Source organism: Sorex araneus, chromosome 2 (assembly GCF_027595985.1).
Source record: "Sorex araneus isolate mSorAra2 chromosome 2, mSorAra2.pri, whole genome shotgun sequence".
Lineage (NCBI taxonomy): Eukaryota > Metazoa > Chordata > Mammalia > Eulipotyphla > Soricidae > Sorex > Sorex araneus.
In genome coordinates, this window is record NC_073303.1 from 122,448,257 (window position 1) to 122,464,818 (window position 16,562).

The window sequence follows — 16,562 nt, forward strand, 5'->3', positions numbered from 1 at the left end:
GCTGTAAGTCCTGTGATCAAGGGATCTTCCCGGCTTTGTCACTGGGGTTTTTCTTCAGTCCAGACCCGCTGGGGGGTGGTCAGGATCTTTCTCATGGAAGCAGTTGCAGCCCCTCGGCACACCTCAGGCTTGCTTGCATGGAAAGTCTATTCCGTCCCTCAGACTGGCCAAGGCACGGTGCTTGCATTGGACCAGGAGAGAGACCCGCGCCGGGGTCTCACCCGTGGCCCCGCCCCTGTGGTTGCAGGCTGCGCTGGCTGGAGGCACCACCATGATCATGGACTTCGCCATCCCCCCGAAAGGAGGCTCCCTCCTCCAGGCCTTCGACACCTGGCGCGGCTGGGCCGACCCCCAAGTGTGCTGTGACTACAGCCTGCACGTGGCCGTGACCTGGTGGGGTGACCAGGTGAGCTCCGGACTTCCTTCCTTCCTTGGCTCAGTTAGAGGGGACCGTTTTGAGAGATGTTCAAATGTGTTCATTTATTTGGTGATGGGGAGGGTACTTCCTGTGGTGCTCAGGCGCGCCCCCTGGCGGAGCTCGGTGGAGCAGGTGGAGCTGAGGCTTCCAGTTGGGGTCTGCCACTGGCGAAGCTAGGACCCCACCCCTGTACTATCTCTCGGGCCCATCATTTCACCCCATAAAAAAAAGTGTGTGTGTGCTTTGGAAGATCTGTTGCTTGAGATTCTGCTCAACACCATTCCCCATCCCCTCCCCCCACCCCCATCAGACTGAATTCAGAAATCTCTTCACCAAAAGTAGTTACTTTATTTGCAGTTACCACATAACCTTTGTCCCAGGAGTCATGGGCTTTAGGCAGCAAGTTAATGTGAAACAAGTGATCAATTGTTAACAGGGAGTCCAGCAGATGGAAGGGGATGGGGGGTTAGAGTCCACAGCTCAAGTTAAACTTTCTCCGAAAATGCCATTTTAGGGGACGCATCTGATCTCTTCTCTGCTTTTAATGTCTCCTCCCCATTCCCTCCCTTCCTCACCTTCCCTGCTCTTTCTCACTCTTTCCTCCCTCTCTCTTTCTACCTTCCCTTGCCCCCATTCTCTTTCTTTCACCCTCATTCTTTCCTCTTCTTTCTTTCCTTCCCTTCTTTTTCTCTCCTTTCCTCCCTCCTTTCTTGTTCCTTTGATTCCTTCCATCCCTCCTTTCCTCCTTCTTCCTTTGTTCCATGATTCCTTCCATCCTTCCTTCCCTCCTCCTTCCTTTGTTCCATAATTTCTTCAATCCCTCTTTCCCTCCTTCCTCCATCTCTGTTAGCAGAGCAGAGCTGATGTCTGATCTCCTGGCAGTGCTCCTCACCTTTCTGACGCACAGGGCTTAGATACCCAGTGACTGACATGGTGCAGACGGTGTCACAAATGCTCCCATTGGCTCTGTGGTGGTAGCAGAGTATCACAGATGTGTCGGCTTCAACCACAGCAATGGGTGGTCTCACAATTCTGGGGCTAAAAGTTCAAGACTAAGGGGCCGGCCAAACTGTTTCCTCCTGAACCTTCCCGGACCCTTGCAGCCCAGGCCTGTGCCTCAATAGTGCACCGTGGTTTGGCCTTACACTGAGTCTCTGTCTCTGGTTCACACAAAGGGCCCTTGTGTGAAAGTCTACGTCCAAATTTCTCCTTGAATATTTTTGGGGTGTGTGGTGGGTTGGGGCTACACCTGTGGCACTCAAAGGTTATTCCTGGCTCTGTGCTCCGGAGTGACTCCTGGAGATGCTTAGACAGTCAGATGTGTTGCCAGGGATTCAAACAAGTCAGAGCCAACACAACCACTACTATCTTTCTGGCACTCCAGTTTAAGGCACTAGCTAAAGTATGTACTATCTTTAACGTATGTACTAAATATAGGCATTCTCTTGATCTCTACAATAGATTAAAATATGTAAATAGCAGGTCAATTTAAGATATGTAAATAATGATATTTCTTTATCTTATCTTTAAGATAAGTACAAAATAAATGTGCATCTTTATCGTAACAACACCAGTCACAATGGATGAGGACACATTTTAATGATCTCTGGCAGTGCTCGATGATTACTCCTAAATCTCTGTGCTCAGGGGCCAGCCCTGACAGATCAAATGTGGTACAGGAATCAAATTGGGGTCAGCCACGTGCAAGGAAGTGCCTTAGTCTATTTGTCTCTCTGGCCCCACAGGGAATTGCACTAGACAAGCAAGAGCAATTACTACTCATTTTGCCCTCACGCTGTTCCTTAAGTTGGCACCACTGAGAGCACGGGGACAGGTGGGGTCTCACCTATGAGGTGTCTCTCCATTCCCGACCCTTGCCTCACATTCGCTTTGCTTCTTTTTGGACACATTACTCCTTTGGGTTCATGCTCTATAAGAACCATTTCCTTAATCAGAGGCATTTAGATCCACGGTGAGAAGTGAAGGACTGGGCCAGAGCGATAGGACAGCAGAGAGGGCGCTTGCCTTGCACTCGGCCAACCCAGATTCGATCTGGCATCCCATATGGTCCCTCGAGGCTGCCAGGAGTGATCCAATAGCACAGAACCAGGAATCAGCCTTGAGCACGCCTGGGTGTGGGCTGCCATATCCTCTCCTCAACAATAGAAACAAACAACTTAGGGAATTTAGGGGAGGAAGAACAAAGAACGAATTATTTATTTTGGGCTTGGGGCCACACCTGGCAGTATGCAGGGACCCTGCAGGATTAGATCCAAACGTTCCAGCATGCAAAGCGAACAGCGGGCCTTTGTGCCACCTTCTGACCCCAGAAAGCCCAGTAGCCCCAACATCCCTCACCCCCACCTCTGATGACACAAAGGAAGAAATCCTGTGAGCAAGATCCAGGCATCGGTGGTGTTTGCCTGCCCTGGAATAAAACCTGTTATTTGCTGCCCAGTCTGATGTGGCCGACAGTTCTTGAGACGATCCCAGAAACCCAAGCATGGCCTTGTGTATTGGGGGGCGCTGGGTCTCTTCCAGGTGAAAGAAGAAATGAAAGTCCTCACCGAGGAGAAAGGTGTGAACTCGTTCAAGATGTTCATGGCCTACAAGGATGTGTACATGGTGGGGGACGCCGAGCTGCATGCCGCCTTTGCCCAGTGCAAGGCCATCGGGGCCGTGGCCCAGGTGCACGCCGAGAACGGAGACCTGATCGCAGAGGTGAGCACGGCCACGGATGTGCTGGAGCCCGGGTCATGGCACTGGGGGCGTGGGGGTGTGGGGTGCAACCGTCTCACACACATTCATGAGTGCCGGGGCTCCCGGCTTTGCTGTGGAGGAACCAAAATCCACACACGTTCTCTGTGTTTGGGGAAGACTGTGTTGGCTTGAGCTACTAGACTAGTTGTGTTTCTTTCTTTTTCCTTTTTTAAAAAATTTTTAAAAACATTTTATTTGTAATTGAATTGTTAGACTGGGGCAAGATCCCACTGAAGGAGTCACACGGAGACAGGCTGTGATGCAACAAGCAAAAGGCCTTTATTGGCTAGCTTGAGCTGGGGCCCCCATCCAGCTCACTGACACAGTGGCAGCCTTCTCGGAATGAGCAGCCCCGAGCCTCAAACATGAGAGGTTTTTATACCATAGCATTATATAACAGGGACTTTCCTCAGACCACCCTCTTGGCCACAGTGTGAGGGGCTTTCTACTACTTGTACTTACCTGATTGGTTACAAGTCGGAGTTACCTAAGGGTTACATGGTGGCCAGGGGAGGGGGGAGGGGGGCTTTCCTACCTGCATCTGATTGGTATCTCTAGTTGACTCACTATGGCTATCTCACTTTGGGAAAATCATGACTCGATTCCAGGGATATGCACTCAATTTCAGGAACTCTGGAACGAAACCTAGGCCTAGCTTCTTCTGGCTCCTTTATGAGCCTGTCATGCTGCTACCTTTGTTTTCTCTATTTCTCAGAATCATTGTGAGATACACAGTTGCAAAGTTGTTCATGATTGGGTTTTAGTCACACAATGTTCCAACACCCGTCCCTTCACCAGTGTACATTTCCCACCACCAATGTCCCCAGTTTCCCTCCTCTGTCTCTCTGTCTCTGCCTCTGTCTCTCTCTTTCTCTTTTCTCTCTCTCTCTCTCTCTCTCTCTCTCTGGGCCCCAAAGAGTGGAATCTTCTCTGCTTGTTTTGTTTTGTTTTGGGGTCACACACATTGGTGCTCAGGGCTTCCTCCTGGCTCTGCACACAGGGATCACTCCAGGTGGGTTGGGGGGACCGTATGCGGTGCCAGGGCTAGAAACTAGGTTGACTGCTAGCAGGGCAAATGCCCCTCACTGTTCTCTTTCTCTGTTTTGGTTTCTGGGCCACATGCAACAAGGGCTCAGGGCTCATGGGGGCTGGGGGCCACCCAGGCTTGGGTATTGACCCTGGCCTACTGACTGCAACACTGCACTCAACCTGCTGAGCTATTGCTGCATTCAAATGTGCTCTAAATGGCACTTACTTTTTAGCCCGTTCCATTAGCAAAGCCCGAAGGCATGCCATCTGCGAGATTTAAAGAGTTGCCTGGAACTCTTCATTAGCTCTACTTTTCTCTCCCCAGACTCTGTTCCCATTAAAGTGAGAGATACAGAGACTCGGCCTGGGGATAAGGCAGTGAGCAGGGATCCCCAAAGCCCTACAATCCCGGGTTCTGGGTGACTTTTGGTTCTGTTTTGTTCGGAGCTTCACACCCTGTGGTGTTGGGGGCTGTTCCCAGCTCTGTACTCAGGGCTTGCTCTTTGCGATGCGGGGGGACAATGCAGGGCCCGAATTAAACCCTGCCATTCTGTCTCTCTGGCCTCCGCGCATAACACTTCCAATTCCTGACTCTGGGGAAGTCCTACATGCTGGGGACACACACACACACCGATCTGAAATGCTTGCATGCGGCTACACACACACACACACACACACACTCACACTCATACACGCACACACACACATGCACACACATGCACACGAACACACACATACACATGCACACACACATGCACACACATGCACACGAACACACACATACACATGCACACACACATGCACGGACACATGCGCACACACATACACATACACACATGCACACACATCCCTGCACACACATGAGCACATACACATGCACAAACATGTGCGGACACACGCACGTACATGCACACACACACACAAGTGCACACACACAGGCTTTGGGGTTGCTCAGTGGCAATAAAAAAGGGGGGGGGAAAGAACTAATGGTGATGATTTCCTTTCTGCAGCAAGGATCCCACTGCGCCTTCCAGTCCTTACTTTCAGTTTCTTTGCTCGAAACCAGTCACAGGCCCTAAGTAGGGACACTGCTTTTCAGAGGTTGCAATGAGAATCTCCCTCATATCCTTCCAATCTTTTTAAAATTAAAAAAAAATTAATTTTGTATCACACCTGGCTGTGCTCAAGGGTTATTCCTGGCTCTGCACTCAGGAATTACTCCTAGTGGTACTCAGGGGACCATATGGGATGCCAGGAATCAAACCCAGGTTGGCGTTGTGCAAGGCAAATGCCCTCCTTGCTGTACTACCACTCTGGTCCTCTTTCCAACCTTTTAAATCAAAATTTCTTAGTGATTAAAATACAAAAGGGGATTGCCAGAGAGGCTGATCAACAGGCTGAGAACAGACTCTGCATGGAGAAACCCCAAGCTCCATCCCCAGTACCACCTGGTCTCTGAGTAGCACCTGAAGTGACCCCAGAACACAGAACCAGGATTATCCCCGGAGCACTGCAAGATGTGATCCTAAAATAAAAATTCTTAAAAGTACATTTATGCGGGGACAGGAAAGAGAGTACAGCAGGTAAGGCATTTGCTTTGCACACGCTGACCCAGGTTTGATTCCCTGCATCCCCTATGGTCCCCTGAACCCGCCAGGAGGGAACCCTGAGCCCAGAGCCAGGACCAAGCCCTGAGCACTATTGGGTGTGACCCCAAACGAAACAAAATACACGAATGAAAAAGCAACATGTACAGTTGGCGCATTAACACTGTTATTCCAAATACATACATTGGATGCACTCAGTTTCTACCTCATAGACCCATGGCGGTGTGTGGGCAGCAAAGTAACCATGGTTTTTGTTTGTTTGTTTTGTATTTTTAGATTTTATTTTTGTATCCTGAGCATTTTTTTTTTTGGATTTTTGGATCACATCCTGCAATGCTCAGGGGTTACTCCTGGCTCTGCACTCAGGAATCACTCCTGGCGGTGCTTTGGGGGACCATACAGGATGCCGGGGATTGAACCCAGGTGTGCAGAGTGCAAGGCAAATGCCCTCACTGCTGTATGATTACTCTAGCCCCAAAGTAACCGTGTTTGTTAATAGAATGCATTCTTCACCTATGTGTGTCCTTGCTGCCTTGTTTTATTTACTGATGCTTGGTTTGGGGCTCCCACACCTGGCAGTGATCAGGCTTACTCTCAACTTTGTGTTCAGGACTCACTTCCTGTGGGGCTTGAGGGACCATAGGTAGATCTGGAGGGGTTTTTTTGGGGGGGAGGGGGCACACTCAGTGATGCTCAGGTCTTACTCCTGGCTCTGCACTCAGGAATGACTCCTGGCGGTGCCGGGGGGACCATATTGGATGTTGGGGATTGAATCTGGATGCCAGGGATTGAACCCGGGTCGGCCACATGCAAGGCAAATGCCCTCCCCGATGTGCTATCGCTCTGGCCCCCTGAATCTGGGATTTGAACCTGGCCTCTCCGGCCTCCCATTGCCTCTCTAGGGAGCGAAGAAGATGCTGGCGTTGGGGATCACAGGGCCCGAGGGCCATGAGCTGTGCCGGCCGGAGGCGGTGGAGGCTGAGGCCACGCTGAGGGCCATCACCATCGCCAGCGCCGTCAACTGCCCCCTCTACGTGGTGCACGTGATGAGCAAGTCGGCGGCCCGGGTGGTGGCCGAGGCCAGGAGAGAAGGTAACTCCCGAAAACACCCGTCCTCGGGGCGCAGGTGAGGGGACCGCTGCTGGGGCTTAGCAGAGGGTGGATGCTGCCTCCCTTGGCATCGCCGGGCGTTTCCACCATCTTCCTGCATGTTCACGCTGCCTGTCCCTTGCTTGCCCGTCACTCCATTGACCTCCTCCTGCGGGTCCTTTCACCCCAGCTCTCAGGATGTAAGTTCTTTCCTTCAGACTTGAGTCTTCTTTAAAGCCTGGGCAAGTCAATTTGGGAGGGGGGAGGGGGTTGGAAATCACCCAGCGGTGCTCAGGGGCTCATTTGGGCTCAGTGCTCAGGAGGGACACCTAGTGGAGCTCAGGGGACCATATGCGGTGCCAGGGATTCAGACCTGGGTTCCCTGCACTTTGTACTATCTCTGGCCCATGCAACTGACTGTTGAATTTGAGGAGAAAAGCAAACACTTTCAAGAAGCTTCGCTGTCCCCATAGTTTATATAGACAGAAGAGGGTACAGAAAAATCTCGGGACTCAAGACACATTCTTTAAATTCTATCTCCCCTGGTCCACCTTATTTAAACACCATGGTTTGCAAAATTGTTCATGATGATTTGTTACAGGCATTCAATGTTCCAACACAAACCCCACCACCACTGTCACCTTCCCTCCACCATTGGCTCAAACCACCCCTTAAGCCAACCCCAGTAGCAGGCCCCCAATAACTTTTTAAAATATTGCTAGTTACCATGAAATGGCGAACGGAATCATTAAAAAAAATTATTTCCATAGAAAAATATTTGTGAAAATTTGTTGTATCTCACCACGGGGACATTAAGTCCTTGTCTGAGGGTTTAGTAAGCTGTCGTTGAGCCTTCTTTGTTCATGTTTTGAGTCACTGAGCCTAGTTACGCTCCCATCCGATCTGGTTTGCTCCTACTGGATGTTAGGACTGTAGAGTTTGGAGAGGTCTGGTGACTGCAAATGTGATCGTGTGCTCCAAAGATTTCAGAATATTTAGGTAGTGAGCTTGCATGATGGCAGTGGTGTGATGGGGGTGGGGCTGCCAGGGTTTCCCTACGGACGGGAGATCAGGGTAGGTCACCCACCTTGACTCTGCAAGAAGGCCCAGAGTTTTCAGCCAAAAGACCTCACAACAACCGAGTGTAGCTGAAATTTTTTGGCAGTTTGGCATATCTGTGAAGCTCAGTTGTGAGGTGTGGAGTCTGGCTGTAGGCATGGTGGCAGATGTTGGGGTGTGAGTTCAATTGCCCAGTCTTTGACAGGATGGGAAGTTGCCCCCCCCAAAAAAAAAAACCCTCCTGAGATCACTCAAAGGGTCTTAGCCAGAGAATAGTCAACACTTTTTTTTGGTCAAATTGTTGGGTCTTCTAGCCACTTGGATGTTGGGGCAATGAAAACAATTGCCCAAACATATTATTTCACAGCAAAGACTTCAAGATATTTAAAACCAAAGTCATTTATATTAACTTGCCTATTTGGTTTAATTTTATCTACAAATAGTCTTCTTAAATGATTGAGAAAGTCCTCCCTCTTTTATTATAGGACTTGGGTAGTGAAATAACTTTCACCTTTTACTTGTACTGGTAAGAGAAGGAGAAACAAATAAGAGAATGAGAAGCAAATAAGCTGTAGTTGGTCATTGATTTTGTCCAGAGACACGGTACAGGGATTAAGGTTCTTGCCCTGTATGTGGTGGACCCTGGCTTGATCCCCACATTCCATAGGGTGGGGATCTGAGAAATGCCAGATTCGATCTCTGAGCAGAGCCAAGAGTAAGCCCTGAGCACTTCAGGGTGTGGTCCAACCCCCTATCCACCTGATCAACACCCCCCCAAATAAATTTGATTCAGTGATTGTAACTTCTGGGGTGTACTGTTTATAGCTTACCTCACTTTTAGGAACCCAGATCATCAGAAATCATTTATAAATTATTCTGAATACCTGTTTATTTTAACAGAAACTGACTACTTTTATCATCTGGGTGGATAAAACTATGAAAATATATTTGGTATGTCTATAATTGGCAGCAAAATAAATATTTTTCAAACTTGCTTCTCGCTGATGAAGTTGCAGAAAGGATTTTCTGTACAAAAATGTATAAGGCAAAGGCATTTTAATAATCATCAGTATCATGTGCCATGAGTAAACTCAATTTCTTTCTTTTTTTTTTCTTTTTGGGTCACACCCAGCGATGCACAGGGGTCATTCCTGGCTCTGCAGTCAGGAATCACTCCTGGCGGTGCTCAAGGGACCATATGGGATGCTGGGGATCGAAACTGGATCAGCCGCATGCAAGGCAAACGCCCTATCCGCTGTGCTATCACTCCAGCCCCAAACTCAATTTCTTACAGGGATTCATAAAGTTTTGCTACCAATCATTTCTGGCAGCTGGTCACAGAATTTCTCTATTCAAGAGCAGACTTTTAAAAGGAAAATTTTGCCGTCTTGCCATTATGGAACTAGATCTGTACCACCAGAGGGCGCTACTGTCAGCTCCACAGACATCTTTGTGTAATAGTTTGCTTTATAAATGGAGTGCTGTTTCCCAGTGCCTGTCAGGTTCATCCTGTCAAAATACAATTTAAGAAACACCAAATCAGCAAAAATGGGCGAATCTTAACTCACTAGCAAGCTATAATCGTGACAGCTCTGTCAGGAAGCACTTTCTTGATCTTGAGTATTTGGCACCAGGACAGAATTCCATGGGGTGACTGTTAAGAACAGAGGGAAGGTTTTCAGATGTAAACCTTGGGGGGAAAGTTACTAAACCGAAGCGTGGACAGTTTCATTATATTCCAATATAACTGAATTTTTTGAATATGGTCCCAAAGCCCAAGTGATGAATTTCCCCTTCTTCTCTGGCTCCTTCTATCCCTCATTCTGTAAGTAATTATTTTATAAATTTAGTCATTTTTTTAAACCTAGTCATTTTTTGGTTTTTTGTTTTCTTTTTGAGTCACACCCGGCAATGCACAGGGGTTATTCCTGACTCATGCACTCAGGAATTACTCCTGGCAGTGCTTGGGGGACCATATGGGATGCTGAGAATCAAACCCGGGCTGGCCGCTTGCAAGGCAAATGCCCTACCTGCTGTGCTATTGCTCCAGCCCCTAAACCTAGTCATTTTTAAAAATATTATAATTTAGGTGATAAGGTTACAGTTTATGGTTTTGGTGTGCAAAGTTACTGCCCCGCACACAGAGTGCCTACAACATCCCACCCCATCATTTTATATTTTGGTTTTTGGGCCACACCCGGCAGTGCTCAGCGATCAGGGCCTACTCCTTGCTCTGCACTTAGGAATCACTCCTGGTGGTGCTCGGGGGACCATATGGAATGCTGAGGATTGAACCCAGTTCAATCGCATGCAAGGCAAGCACCCCACCTGCTATACTATCATCTCTCTAGCCCCTCCACTCCCCCGCCTTTCTTTTGTCTTTTTTGGGTCACACCCAGCGATGCTTAGGGATTACTACTGGCTCTGCACTCAGAAATCACTCCTGGTTATGTTCTGGGTAATATGGGATGCCGGGAATTGAACCCAGGTTGGTCACATATAAGGCTAATGCCATACCCACTGTGCTATGGTTCTGGCCTTCCACCTCATCTTTATGTCACCTTTGGTGACATTCCCTCATCCCCCCCAAGTAATGTCCTTTCTTCCCAGTATTTCTCTTTATAAAATCAGAGTGTATGTTTATTCCTATTTCTCTCTTTGCTGCATGAAAGGTGAGTCACTTTACATCACATCCGGTGTCATATTTTGTCAAAGTGTGGACAAAAAGTCGTCTTCAGCTCTTTCTGGTCTGGAACGATGCCTCCTCCCCTCCACCCCTGCTGGCTCCTAGGTGGAAGGTGCATTTAATTTTTTTTTTCCTGCTCTAATGAAGTACCACACACTTAGGCATCTAAAACAACACAACATACGTGTCTTGCATTTGAAACGGGCTCTGGTGCTGGTGGGGCTCTTTGGGGAGCCCTGTACCCTGCGGGGTCCAGCTTTGGGAGACCACACACGTGGCCTGGCTCAATCACCTGTTTCCAGCTTCCAAGCTGACAAGGGCTGCGTGGAGAACATCGTGTCCTGAACCAGCCCTTGTGATTCTTCCCCCCCCCCCCCCCCCCCGTGAGCTGCTCTGGATCACGTTGAGTTAACCTGATTAAGGCAGAACCATCTATGATGAGATTCTTGGTGTGTCCTATATGGAAGATCTTGTTTGTTTGTGGGCCAACCTGGGTGCGCACAGGAATCTGATAATGCTTTGCGGGCCAGTGCAGCAGCCTTGACTCGATTTCAAATCCCACCACCAGGGGTCACTCCTGAGCACAGAACCAGAAGTAGTCTGAGCAGCACTGGGTGTGGCCCCAACAGCACCCCCCCACCCCTACACACAGACACACAAACACACACGCACACACAGACACAGGCTCTCTCTCTCTCCCTCTCCCTCTCCCTCTCTCTCTCCTCCCTCTCCCTCTCTCACCTAACCCCCCAATTTCAAAAGGATTAGCACTGTAGCACTGTTGTTCCATTGTTCATTGATTTTCTCGAGCAGGCACCAGTAATATTTCCACTGTGAGACTTGCTACACTTGTTACACTTGTTACTGCTTTTTGGCATATCACCGGTAGCTTGTCAGGCTCTGCCGTGTGGGCAGAATACTCTTGGTAGCTTGCTGGGCTCTAGGAGAGGGGCCGAGGAATCGAACCCCGGTCGGCCTCGTGCAAGGCAAACGGCCTATCTGCTGTGCTATCGCTCCAGTTAAAAAGAGAAATGATTTCATCTCAGAACTTTATGTCATGAACATTTCCTCTCTGTAAATATCTTGGTCAGTTTATCCTATCATCTAGGACTTTGCTAACACAAGTGGGGTCTCCAGAATGTTTCACCCACATCCCCCCAAGGACTTGTTAAGGATGCAGAGCCTTGGGCCCCATCCCAGACTAGCTGACTCAGAATGAGCACTTAAAACTAACGCCCCCCACACACACACACTTGACTCATTTGCTTGTTACGGGGTTTAAATCCCAGCTCCAGGAGGCACAAAAGATATTTAATTTTTAGTTTTTTCTTTTGTAGTTGCCTAGCAATACAGTGCTATGAAATTTGACTTTATGTGACAACCAATTGCAGACGCAGGAGAGAGCAGGATTTTAAGAGCGAATGTTTTCTGTTGAGCATCTAAGCTATGCTTGGCACCTACTCTTATGCAGCTATATGTTTTTGCTCTATCTCATCCCACCAATGCATTTTCAGACATATTACCTTTTGTAGCTGCCCGAACTTTCTTTTTTTTAGAGGGGGGTGGTTGTGACACCACCACACCCAGCGACACCCAGAGGTTATTACTCCTGGTTCTGAACTCAGAAATTACTCTTGATGGTGCTCTGAGGACCATATGGGATGCTGGGGATTGAACCCAGGTCGGCAAATGCCCTGTGTGCCAGGCAAATGCCCTCCCTGATGTACTTTTGCTGCATCCCCCATAACTGTCCCAACTTTCAAGCTGATGTTATCACTGATTTGTGACTCTTGACTGGGAGACTTGAGAGATTTGGCAAGTGAGGACTAAGATCACAAGCCTGGCATTCAAGGCCATCTGACCTCACCCAAGCCCCAATTTCTTCTCCTGCTTTCTACTCCTTTCAAGAAGAAACCATCTTACCAAGGTGGGAAATGCACAGATCAAGCTTCTAGGAAACTGATCTTGCCCTTTGGGCTTCAAATTTAAGCGCGTGGTTGGACCGTCCCTCCATTCCCTACCAGGCTTGAAAGGCTGTAAAGGAGTTGTGTCTCAATCTCCTGACTCTTCAACTTGGCTGTTTGTGATCTTTCTTTTGGGGCCACTCCTAACAGTGCTCAGGGGTCATGGTACACCAGGGACACTTATATCACTAATGTGGGAGGTGGGAGTCTCAGTGCAACCTGTTATTCAAATTAGCCTTGAGAGAAAAGATGTACAGTGTGTTTGTTGTTGTTGTTGTTGTTTTTATGGGGCATCTTCTTCAATGTGTCATACGAGGAAAAACATAGCTCACTTTGATTTTTTTCCTGTTTAGACGATTGCTTTGTAAGCTTTTCCCCCACTTTTTTTCTTTTACTTAAAATTTCTCCCAATGAGCTTCTTCTAATTAGGCCAAGGGGGAAAACAAAAACAAAACATGTGCCTTTGTCCCTGTAACATGAAGATTTTCTATTTGCACCATGCCTTCTTTAGAATGGAGTCACCTCTTCTCATGGGAATTCTTTTGGATGAAGAAAAACTCCTGACTCCCTTTTATGTCCCCCACTCCCAGCAAAAGTACTTTATTTAATTTTTAAATATATTTCAACTGAAGTAACATTGCCTATTAATATTAGGTAAGTTTCAGATGTGTTTCACTGAAGATCATTCTATGTAAAGACCACATTAGGGTCACTCCTGAAAGTTCAATTCTGTCCTTCATGTAATTGCCCTCTCTGTCCAGATTTGTTTCCCTTAGCCCCCTCACCTTCCAGTAACAGAAGGTAAGTACTTTTGTAGCAGTACAAAAGATCATAAGGGAATTTTATGGAGAGCAACAAATTGGAAAACTTAGAAAAAGTGAAAAAGTTTTTAGGAACATAAAACATTCCAAGACTGAACCAAAAAGAAATAGAAGAACTGAACAGATCCATCCAGAGTAAGGAAATTGAAATAGCAACCAAAAGTCCACCCCCCACCCTGAACAAAAAAAAAAAGCAAAAAAAAAAAAGCCCAAATTCCAGGAACAGATGGCTTCCTTAGTGAAGTCTAACTAGACATCCAAAGAAAAATTAATGCATTCTTTTAAAACTGTTCTATGAAATTTTAAAAGAGGGGCAATTTCCAAATATGATTTCCCAATACCTTCTATGAAGCCAGTGTTCTCTTGATTTTGAATAAAGGAAATCACAGAAATTCTCAACAAAATCCTAGCAAGTCTTACACAATATACCGCAAAACAATCATGCAACACCATCAAGTGGAACTTATCCTCAGGACGCGAGACTGGTTCAACACAGGCAGATCAGTAAGTGTGATTTACAGAAGGAAGGACAAAACTCGTGTGATCATCTCAATAGATGCAGGAAGAGGGGAACTGGACAAGATTCAACACCCCTTTAAGACAAAAAAAAAAATCACCTATTGCCAGGAATACACCTCAGTGCCATTAGGGTGATGTACATAAGACCCAGAGCCGACATCAGACTCAGTGGTGGAAAACTAAAAATTTGGGGCCCAGGAACAGCTCAGTGGCCAAGCGGTCACCCTGCATATTGCAGGCTTCAATCCCAGCCCTGGACTCGCCCCCGTACTGCCCATGGTCTGAGGAGCACAGCCCCGTGTGCAGCTCTGCAGCGCGCTGTAACCAGATGCTCATGTGAAGGCACTAAGAGATGCGACTCCTAGTGAGAAAATGTGCAGGGACCACAGTCAGGCATGCACAGGCCCCGGGCTCCCCAACCACAGCTCCAAGAACCACAGCCACACACGGGGCAGATGTGGGAATAAAGCAGCCACTGAAAGTCTTTCCTTGAAGATTTGGATCAAGGAACTGTAGACCTGGAGGTTCCCCAGGGACTCGACTTCTCGGTTCTGGAGGCTGAGGGTGTGGGAGGGCTGGTTCCTCCTGAGGCTGTTTGTGGGGGTTGTGCTTGGTCTTCTCCTGGGTTTGTCGGGGACTGTCTCTTCCAGTCTGATGGCACCCCTCTCTGTGTGAGGTCATACTCATTTCCACTCTCTTCTTTTAAGGACCCCATTTTTAAAAAATTTTATTTTAATGAATAATCGTGAGATACAGATTTACAAGCTTTCGTGATTACGTTTCAGTCATGCAATGTTCAAGTATTCATCCCTCCACTAGTGCCCATTCTCCACCACCAATGGTCCCAGCACCCCTCCTGCCACCTCCACCCCTTCCCACCCCCTGCTTCTGTGGCAGGCACATTCCCTCTTTCTCTCTCCTTTTGGATGTTAGGGTTTACAATACAGGTACTAAGCGGCCATCATGTTTGGTCCATAGACTACTTTCAGCACGCAGCTCCCATCCCAAGTGAGCCCTCCAACCATCATTCACTTAGTGGTAAGGACCCCATTTCTACGAGACCCTTGAGTGTGACGCTTCCTGGGCTCACTCTAAGGAGCAGCATCTCAATGTGATTACACTGAACTGCATTCTGAGATGCTGACATTTGGATCATTGTGACAAAAGACACAATTCATTTCACAACAGGCTTTTTTGGGGGGAGGTGTGAGGTAGGTGGCTAAGGAGGCCACATCCAGCTGTGTTCATGGCTTACTCTTGGCTCTGTACCCAGGATCCCTCCTGGTGGGGCTCCAGGGGACTCTATGGGGTGCTGGAGATGGAACATACTGTACTATCTTTCCGACCTGATCGGATAAAACATAAAGTGCCTCCAGGTCCAGGAAGATCGAGGTCTTTCCACCTGCATTTGTTTATTCAATCCTCCCAGTAGCCACCCAAGAACACTGCACTCCCATTTTCATAGATAAGAAAACTGAGGCTGATAAGCTCAGATTCATCTTGCTTAAGATTACTACCTAAGGGTCCGGGGAGATAGTACAGGACTTAAAGCACATTCCTTACTTGCAGCGGACCTCAAGTTGATCCCTAACACTTAGTTATGGTCCCCCCCGAACTCTGCCAGGGGTCACTCTTGAGCACAGAGCCAGGAATAGTCCTTGTGAACTGCAGGGTATGGCCCAAATATCCTCCCAAGAAAAAATATTGCTACCTAAAACAAAAAGCAAAACCAGCCTCTGAACCAAATCTGTGTGATCTACTCTCTTTGCTGCTTCTATGTATGTACTTTCCAACTCTCAGTTATGTTCCCCCTTTGTGACTATAGTATATCAAAGAAAAATGGAGCTCAGGAACGTTCCATTCTGTCCTTCTGGCTCAGAAGAATTGTTTCTATAGCTGTGCTTGGTTTTCCATTAGCCAATACTTCCGGGAAACTTGGCCAGCCTTTGGGTATCTCTTGAGCTTGAACAGAGCTCATCACTTGATCAAGAGCTGCTCCCAAGTCCACTCAAGACGTTAAGAATCTGCACTCATCCCTCTCTCTAATACACAGGCTGTCTGCCCGGGGGCGGGGTGGGGGGGGTGGGCGGGGAGGGGTGGAATTCAGGAATGTGGGCATGCTTCAGTTGGCAAAGTTTAGGATCTCTCACAGGGAGGGAGATTTTAGGGAGGGAGATTTGACAGGGAGATTGCCTTGCATGTGTTGGGAGTTTTGAATCACAGGATGGAGAAAGAAAGCGAACATGTAGGAGTAGAAAGGGTACAATATAATGTGGAGCTCACTGAAATAGTGGGAGGGGATTATTGATGAAGATCTTCTCACTCCCAAGAGGCGTGGGAACCATCTGGTCTCCAATGGAATCTGCAGAGTACCAGACGAGGCCCCTATAACACTTTTCATTACCAACGTGCTAAGCGTAGTAAATGAAACCGGTAAGTGAGATTGGAACATTTCTCAGCCACATCCATGAATATCGCTTGTGGTTGACTGAAACTTTTAAAAATTACATGCTTTTTACCCAGAGCTGAAGAATCTAGCACCTTTCTTAGCCGCAAAGTGCATGTGACTGGCATCAGAGCACTACTCGGACTGGGAGCTGGGGTACCACT

General features: G+C 47.9%; 1 protein-coding gene across 1 annotated transcript in view; it reads left to right on the forward strand.

The window, feature by feature from the left end:
• Positions 1 to 16,562, forward strand: part of DPYS (dihydropyrimidinase) — a 93,534-nt gene that overhangs the window by 19,884 nt on the left and 57,088 nt on the right. The window contains exons 2-4 of the mRNA XM_055127953.1: positions 248 to 406; positions 2,960 to 3,139; positions 6,717 to 6,906. Coding sequence (XP_054983928.1) covers positions 248 to 406; positions 2,960 to 3,139; positions 6,717 to 6,906 — 529 coding nt within the window. The remainder of the gene's footprint in view (positions 1 to 247; positions 407 to 2,959; positions 3,140 to 6,716; positions 6,907 to 16,562) is intronic.